At 38.3% G+C, this 9,723-nt stretch overlaps 1 protein-coding gene across 1 annotated transcript; it reads right to left on the bottom strand.

The window, feature by feature from the left end:
* LOC124283044 (actin-related protein 2/3 complex subunit 3-A-like) lies at positions 1-7,123 on the bottom strand. Its single transcript, XM_046719060.1, has 7 exons — positions 6,992-7,123; positions 4,475-4,571; positions 4,072-4,148; positions 3,363-3,431; positions 2,694-2,820; positions 1,868-1,962; positions 1-573 (listed from the first exon to the last, which is right to left on the bottom strand). Exons 1-7 carry the CDS (start codon positions 6,995-6,997, stop codon positions 511-513), a joined length of 534 nt encoding a protein of 177 aa, XP_046575016.1. The 5' UTR covers positions 6,998-7,123; the 3' UTR covers positions 1-510.
* Between the last annotated feature and the right edge of the window lie 2,600 nt (positions 7,124-9,723).

Here is a 9,723-nt window from a genome sequence, read left to right on the forward strand (position 1 = left end):
TGTGTTACAAATAAATTTAATGTGACATAAACACCTCATGTATAATACAATACAAACATGCTACGAATGAAAGACATGTCCATCATGTGTTCTTGCTTCTGTCAAGGCTTATGACCATTTGTGGATCTTTCAAACAATCCAAACTATTTTCCTTGTAATAACTCGTTTATGAATCATTCATGCATCATTCAAATAACATCCGAACATTTCCTACTTTTAACCTTTTCAAGGATCATTCCAATACAGAAATATTTTCTTTCTTATTCCTGTTTCATTGGTTTTTCAGATATAGAAACATTATACTCTAAAAGTGCACATTACTAAAAATTAATTTCCCATATAAATCGGCAATGACATATTTTCGTAATTATAGTTTGGTTAAAGTAATAGACTACAAAGGTTAAGCATGTTGCCATGGCAACATATGCATTGGAAGCGGCAGTGACTCCAGTAATGAATGACAGCAGATATACAGTTATTGTAAAGGTGTGGTATAGTCTGGAACTTGTGTTAATATCCTGGAGCTGAGAGACTCTTGTCCATAAACTTCCTCTTGGCAAAACACAGCCACCACTGAAAACAACAACATCAACATAGTGAACAAAAGAGTGAATGAAGGTGTAAGTGAGTTGATTTTATGACATTAAGAAACATTCCAGCAATAAAATATTAAGTGACGACAAAAATGGGCTTCATACATTGTACCCATATGGGGATTAAAACCTGGGCCTTTAGCAAACACTTTAACCACTAGGCCCCAGAATGGAAAAAGATGGCAGCTCCTGCGATATATAACTACCAGTTTTGGATTTTAATATCAACTCATAAATGTTCACTTTCAGATTATTAGCATTTGGATGTAATTGATTAGGAAAGAGATTAGTATGTAGGTTAAAAGAGAGCTATAAATCCTGCATTGGCACTTTCCTAACATAGTAATCCACAGCCCATAGATCAGTGAGTCAATTGTCAAATCATGGCTCCTAGTTTAAGGATGTTTGTTGTTTAACGTCAGATACACACTCCGCACTATTCTAGCTACATGGCTAGTAGCTACATGGCTAGTCGCTATATGGCTAGTCAGCCTCTTACGACAAGCATAGGTTGCTGAAGACTAATTCTAACTCAGTGGGGGATGTTTGATGATGATTTTAAGGGGGATCACCCATTTTTTTCTGGGGAGCTAGGGGAGTCAGATTTTGTATATGACATGGGTGGGGTGGGTGGTTCACTTATATTGTACATAAATTTTTAGGGGGTCGTTCACATTGTACATGCTTCTCCATAAAAATCATCATCACCACCCCACCCCCCCAGCCATAAATTATGAAGGGTCCCATATATAAACAAGAATCACTACAAAGCCATTGATGTAATTGAGGCGGTGTAAACAAGACAATGAGGTAAATATCAAGTCCAACCTCCGAAATGTCTACTTTTGACAAATGACAATGAGTTAACTACAAAATTAGACATTTATTACTTGCCTCTCATAAATCAGGTTACTCAAAAGGCTCAGTGAGTGCGTTAATATTTAACGTCACATCAGCAATATTTCAGCCATATCGTGACCAGAACAATTTATATATTTATATTAAAATCAATAAATTTAGAGCGTAAAAACCTGTCATCAAAGGACAGTACTACAAAATCACAGCTCTTAAGTTAAAAATAGTATGCTATCATAAGAACATATCACTATAGACAACACTACAATATAGAAACAGGCATTAGATCCCCAGCAACTGAAGGCTGATCAGCATACTAAGGACCATGGGGACTTACAGTAATTTTGCTACCTGTATCTTCCCCTGGTATCCTCTCAGAAGGACAATAATTTTACGATACTTTTACAAAAGTCCCTCACCTTGCTGGGTTTGTCTGTGGCAGCATCAAACACCTTATCACACAGCCGGAATCCCGTCTCCTGGCGAATCTGTTGCAAGTAGGCTCGCATTGTGTCTGGCAAGACAAACAGAAGTCATGAATACTGACGCCAGCATGGTTAGTCATATAATTCACTTTAGAATTCACTTAAACATTTTTGGTTCATGAAGTTGTGACAAAAAACATTGTGCATACTGTGTATATCCTTCTGGCATATTACTCTGTCCCAGATCTGACCTCCCCCATACCAGATCTGAACCTCCCCCATCCCAGATCTGAATCCTCCCCAATCCTAGATCTGAACACCCCTCCCCTCCCCATCCAAGATCTGAACCCCATTCCCTATCCCAGATCTGGATCCCAGATCTGAACCTCTATCCCATCCCAGATCTGAACCTCCCCATCCCAGATCTGATCCTCCTCAATCCCAGATCTGATCCTCCTCCATCCCAGATCTGAACCTCCTCCCTGATCCCCCAGATCTGAACCTACCTCCCCATCCCAGATCTGAACCTCCCCATCCCAGATCTGAACCTCCCCCATCCCAGATCTGAACCTCCCAATCCCTCCTCCATCCCAGATCTGATCCCAGATCTGATCCTCCCCATCCCAGATCTGAACCTCCCCCATCCCAGATCTGAACCTCCCCCATCCCAGATCTGATCCTCCCCCATCCCAGATTTGATCCTTCCCTTTCCCATCCCAGATCTGATCCTCCCCATTCCAAAAATGATCCTCCCCATCCAAACTGTGATTCTTCCCTATCCCAAACCTCATCCCCACTTTCCCTCTCTCCCACCACCTACCGTCCTCTCCCCTGTTGGCAGGCTTGGTGTACATGGCGTTGAGGGGAAACTTGGGCTCCCCAGGAATGGGGAAGTTGGATATTCCTAGGGTGTACATTTCCTTCTCTCCTTGGTTCCTGGAGGTGCACTGAAGAGAAAAGAAACAACTTGAGAAGCATGAATTACACCTGGTGAGGAAACTCCTATGTGTACAATGTTACCTACAGTGTTGACAAAAAAAACAACATTAAGTATACACTTACAAGCACGATATAACCAAATCCAGTTTTGTGTGGGGCATTAATCCAAGGCCTACCACAGAAAATGAACAGAGAGCAACCAAAGTATGTACAAATTTAAACAGAAGAAGAAACAGCCACTCAAATTACAAAGATACACTCCACTAAAAGTAAAAAATGCAGAAGTCACAGATGGTTTACAATACAAAATTTGGTGAGTTAAAAACTTTATTGCAAATGCGTCTTTGTAAATTATGTGTCAATTTCTATTTCAGGTGTGTACATATTCTACACTTTGTAGCTTTCTTTTGTATTTTTTTTTTATGGAAATCACCAAATTCCAAACAGTTCCTCTAACTAAATGAAACTAGTTGATAGCTGTGATTAAGCTAGACGTTAGTTTCCTTTCACTACTCATGACATATGATGCTGTCTTCCTAACAACTGTTACCTTCTGAAGTTTCTTGAGACACTCGCTGATGTAGAGCGTAATGTAGATAAGAGTCCGATCAGCCTCACTCTGACAAACAACAGGATGTAAAGTTTAGCAACAGTACTAACACAATGAGAGGTAGGTGGGGTCGACAATCTCATGATAACTTTATTGATCGCAACAGGATTCACAGTTCACACCAATTACCATGATCATATAATCGTAGTGCGCCATGAGGACTGGCGTCTATAGAAACAGCCATTATTATTATTATTTGTATATTATATGAGTGTCCCAGAGTCTCATCCCTCTGAAGGGTGATTTTGAGATGACTGAAGATGAAAACATTTCTAACCATAATTCCACATATCATATATCAATGCATCAGTAGGTGAAGATAAAACAAGAACATCTGAATGTCTCTTACGATCTCCTGATAAAACAAGAACATCTGAATGTCTCTTATGATCTCCTGATAAAACAAGAACATCTGAATGTCTCTTACGATCTCCTGATAAAACAAGAACATCTGAATGTCTCTTACGATCTCCTGATAAAACAAGAACATCTGAATGTCTCTTACGATCTCCTGATAAAACAAGAACATCTGAATGTCTCTTACGATCTCCTGATAAAACAAGAACATCTGAATGTCTCTTACGATCTCCTGATAAAACAAGAACATCTGAATGTCTCTTATGATCTACTGATAAAACCACCATCTTACCTTAATTTCATAATTTCTGAAGAAAATATTGGCTTTGAAGAAGTAGATGGCTTCATCTATGATGTCCATATCAGATGCTGAAACAGAACAGCTTGATTACTTTGATGTAATATGTATCTGTGTTCTCGAAACTTCTGTACCAAGAAAGATTAAATAATACAATATTATAAGCAATGTAACGCAAAGGGTATCAATACAATTCCTGGCCCCTTTGAGAGTATAGTTGCTAGGAAACTACGGTGGCTTTTGTATATTCTTATCCATTTGAGAATTCAGCATCAGTTGCTAGTTGAAACTATTCTGATCCGACATACTCAGTAACAAGATCATAATAGTGTGTATATTCTTATTAACATTGTGATTATTATGAAGCTAGTCTTGTCAGGCACTTGTTTGTACTCACTGTCGCGAGGTGCTGGTCCCTTGTATGTTGTCCTCAATGGGAGAAGAGCCATGTTCCCAATTAGCTTGGGAGGGTTGGTGAACTGCGAGTGATATGCCTAGTAACAGAAACAAGCATGTCAAACTTTTCCTCTGTTACAAGCCTTTTATGTTCAAGCTGACACTTAATCCTGAATATTTTTTATCATTCTGCATATTTTACATATGTCCTCTGATGTCAGATTTTATTTTCCACTTTTAAACAATAATCAGGCCAATTGAAATGTATGTAACCATTGGTATAAGCAACAAATCTGAAGCACTGTGTCACAATATCAAATCAATTTGCTAGAAAATTATCATGATGATTATCATGACAATATGAGCTAAGCCCAATGTATATGACTGATCAAAATGCAATTTAATTCTGCAGCACTCACATTCATTACATCTGGTATGAAAACTATTTTGTACTCTAAACTTATAAACCATGCTTCAGAAGCAACATTACTTGATTCTAATTACACAAACCTGGGTTGTCAATACCAGAGAACATCACCAGTTTTTGGCAGGGCTGTTACAATACACTTGCACATTTGGTAAACTCAACCAGGGATTGGGATAGAGAACTTTGACAATGGGCCATTTTCAGGATTATTAGCCATTTTCTGAATTTAGAATGGGCCACTGCCCTTTTATCAATAGTAAAATTCAAAATTTTAATGGGCCATTTTATATTCTAATGTACAAAGTGGCCCATGCACCCTGCCTTTCCCAACCCCTGCTCAACCATATGTGATTTCCCTTTATGAATTAAGTTGGTTATTCAAAAATAAATGAATCAAATATTCATGATTTAAAAAAAAAATAAAAAAAGGTCTTATCAAAGTGAGATATGCAAAATGGAATATATTCAGAATATATTCTGGGGACACCAGAAATGGGCTTCGTAATCGAACACGGGTCTTCGCCGTGACCAGCAAACTCTTTAACCACTAGGCTACCCCACTGTCCCACACTATAAAGAAAACTATAAGACCCTCATTTGCTCAAAAGTAAGAAAACAATACACCATTTCAGAGATCAGCGACCCAGGTGAGGTCAATAACAATGCCTGAATAATTTGACAGAAAGGCTACAATTCAGGGCAATGCAAGGTGTTTTGAGTTCTCTCCCTTTAGTGTGTTAAGGAGTGAGTGAGTATGGTTTTACGCTGTTTTTAGCAATATTCCAGCAATATCACAGCAGGGACACCAGAAATGGGCTTCACATATTGTACCCATGTGGGGAATCGAACCTGGGTCTTCAGCAAGACGAGCAGACGCTTTAACCATTAGGCTACCCCACTGTGTTCAGGGAATCTGGAGCTGATGAGGACTGACTGGCACAAATATATTGCTTGTTTTTGACCGCGTTTGTTTATTATAGTTGCTTAATGAATGTGTGATGTTATAAATGTTACAGAGAATGAAGGGTTGATTTTGTGAACGAGCATGCAGTACTTGTGTGGTGATAAATATCTACAGATATGTGAAATTATCACATCAATCATGGTATATAAATATCATAAGAGCATAAGCTACTAGAACAACTTCTTGACACAATTCAAACATCATCTAGGAAAGATTTTCATCTGATAGCCACAATTATGTAAAATCCACTGTTGTGAAATTCTTCTAGCCAAATTATTAATATCCCGTGACAATAAGACAAAAGTGTTTACAGCTAAACAGTCATTATTGACACCATTCCTTTTCAAGTTCCTGACCCGTGAAGATCCGGGGTAGAATAGGTCTTCCCATTCTTGTCCTAAAAGGCGACTATGCTTGTCCTAAAAGGCGACTAACGGGATCGGGTGGTCAGGCTCGCTGACTTGGTTGACACATGTCATCGGTTCCCAATTGCGCAGATCGATGCTCATATGCTGTTGATCATTGGATTGTCTGGTCCAGACTCGATTATTTACAGACCGCCGCCATATAGCTGAAATATTGCTGAGTGCGGCGTAAAACTAAACTCACTCACTCACTTTTCAAGTTCCTAACCGGGCGGTGGGGTAGCCTAGTGGTTAAAACGTTGGCTCGTCACCGAAGACCGGGTTCGATTCCCCACATGGGCACAATGTGTGAAGCCTATTTCTGGTGTCCCCCGCCGTGATATTGCTGGAATATTGCTAAAAGCGACGTAAAACTAAACTCAGTCAGTCAGTCAGTCAAGTTCCTAACCATGAATTTGATGAAAAGCATCTTTTATCACAAAATATTTTCTATATCTGAAAACGTGAGTGTATAAGATAACGTACTCAAAGTTATGTTAGAGGTTTCTGCTTTATGGACATATACACGAATTAGGACTTGAAGATTAACTCCGATGACATGAACTTGATAATCTGACAGAATGAGAATAAATGTCTTCCTGGTAGGACCCGAATGCAAAATTTCCACTGGCAGTGAAATGACACGGTGATCGAAATAACTGGCTTGATAAGCTTCCGTTCGTAAGGAAAGAGTTACTTCAAGCATGAAGTTTGTATACTTACTGGCATCTTGAATCTTGCTCTTTACAGACGTGTGATATTAATCAGAGACCCTCCTCCGCCCAAAGCAGCACTTCTTCCTTCCGCTCACCTTACTTCCTGCTCATCACGTGACATTTTTCAATGATTTAGTTTGCATGCTTAGTAACAGTTTAATCGGTATTATTGTTGGGAAAACAACTGATCACTTGGTATATAGCCGTTTGTTTTAATAAAAATTTAGTGGTTATCAACAAAAATCAAACTTATTGTAACAAGAAAAAATTGTGTCCAGGGACACGGATGCCCCTGCTGCTGTAGGAAGAGTTCACACATTCAGGGTCCCACTGAAGTACTTGAAAACACTAAAAACAATGTGTTGAGGGGTTAGATAACACAACCTAACCTATTATCATATAAAGATCAATAATTGAACAAAATTCACGAACAAGTTTAATAAACATCTATGCAACTATGAGATGCACACCTTTCGAGTCCCAATGAAACACACGTATAAGCTTAATCAATTCTGTTGAGCAGTTTTTGTGGAGAAGTGGATAGACCTAATCCCCTATTTCACTATCATCAGAGAGAAATTCAACAAAATTTATCTAAGTTCAAATGTCTCTAAACATACAAAAAAATACAAAATACAAAAACAAAATATGAGATGCACACCTTTAGAGTCTCTATAAAGGACATATGTAAGCTAAATGAGTTTTGTGCAGTGGTTTTTCAGGAGAAGTGGATAAAGTACACCCACTGTTGTATGGGACGAACAGGATGAATAGAACCAAATTCAACTAAGTTCAAACATCTGTAGAAGTGACAAAATTAAGAAATTGGATGAACAAGGTATGAGATGAACACCTTTAGAGTTCCAATGAAACGCATGTAGAAGCTCAATCAATTCTGTTGAGCAGCTTTTGTGGAGAAGTGGATAGACTTCATCCCCTATAACACTATATTCAGAGAGAAATTCAACAAAATTTATGTAAGTTCAAACGGCATTAAAATTGGAAAAATAAATAAAATACAAAATCAAAATATGAGATGCACGCCTTTAGAGTCCCTATAAAGCACATGTGTAATCGAAATGAATTCCATAAAGTAGTTTTTGAGGAGAAGTGGATAACGTACACCACCTGTTGGATGGAATGAACAGGCTGAATAGAACAAAATTCAACTAAGTTCAAACATCTGTAAAAGTGACAAAATTAAGAAATTGCATAAAAAATTATGAAATGCACACCTTTAGAGTCCCTACGAAAGACATGTAGAAGTTCATTCAATTCTGTTGAGCAGTTTTTGTGGAGAAGTGGATAGACTTCATCCCCTATTACACTATCATCATAGAGAAATTCAGCAAAATGTACCTAAGTTCAAATGTCTCTAAACTTACAAAAAACCAATAAAATACAAAAACAAAATATGAGATGCACACCATTAGAGTCCCAAGAAAGCCCATGTAGAAGTTCATTGAATTCCACAGAGCGGTTTTTGTGGAGAAGTGGATAGAGTACATTCCCTGTTTATCCTTAGGGTTAGGGTTAGGGAACCCCAGCAGCGGTAATTAATCTGAAAAAGTGCGCCCGGTTAAGTGCAGTACTCCCCTTTCTTCCGCAGATTAACAGAGGTAACGCAACGTGGTTCGACCCTATATATTGCAATTAATGTTTGGGCTTTTAGTTATTTTTGTGAGTTCTCTAGTAATTGTTCTGTTAGGTTTTGCTCATAATTTTAGTACATATTAAATTATAAGTATTATTTGGGATGGGGGAACGGGAGGAACTCTTACCAAATGGTGAACTGTCTATCAGAAAAAAAATCTTTGTCAAGTAACATGCACTTTGGTAAGAGTTCTACCCGTAACCCCCGCTTGAAATGTCAAAATGTAAATTGGTGTTGTGCTGAAAATTAGAATTAAAGGGAAAGTAAGCTCGATAATAAAGAAACTAATGAAATATGTACATGAACAATTAGAAGATAAAGCTACTCTGTTTTCAATTTTGCAGTCCTTTATCGTTGATTTAAGACTGCTAAATGTAATTTAAAAACCGAACGCGACAGTTTTAAATTAAACATTTAGTGGTCTTAAATCAATGATAAAGGACCGCAAAATTGAAAACAGAGTAGCTTTATCTTCATTCTAGCATGACTGATAAGCGTTTTAAAACCGAACTGTTTGGCGCGTAAGAACACAAGGCGTGAATGGGCCTTTTTCCTGGATATCGCTTGGAATCGTCCCGTTCAGGGACAGGTTATGTAATGAACAAAATAAGACATTTTCAACAACATAAATGCTTTATTTCAGGAACCAGTAAGCTTGTATTTGTAACAAGTAGCATACATAAATAAAAAAAATACAGTTTATACTGTGAGCAAGTACAATTATTTAATTTTTCTCAAGCAAACTATTGATCTCCCCAACTGTATGACAATCGACTTGCCCCAATTCAAGCCATGAACTCGCTAAGTTTAGTCGCTGCTAACTTTATTCGCGAAAATAATTGTTGATAACCACCCTACTATTCCCAATTTGGAAAAGACCTGACATGCCATGTTTTATGTGGGATATATGGACAGTGGAAGTGGAAGGACTGGGCATTACGCCCGGGACGGAAGCGGTCATGTTAGGACATATGGGCCGACATGTGTTGTCGACGTCATGCCCGCTAGATCTAGACCCGGTTTGAATACGTATTTTCCAGCTTCGTAGTTTCTTCACTGGGATTAGGGTCAAGAAATTCTTCTTC

The sequence above is a fragment of the Haliotis rubra genome, unplaced genomic scaffold (genome assembly GCF_003918875.1).
Source record: "Haliotis rubra isolate DU_JTF1 unplaced genomic scaffold, ASM391887v1 Scf309, whole genome shotgun sequence".
NCBI lineage: Eukaryota > Metazoa > Mollusca > Gastropoda > Lepetellida > Haliotidae > Haliotis > Haliotis rubra.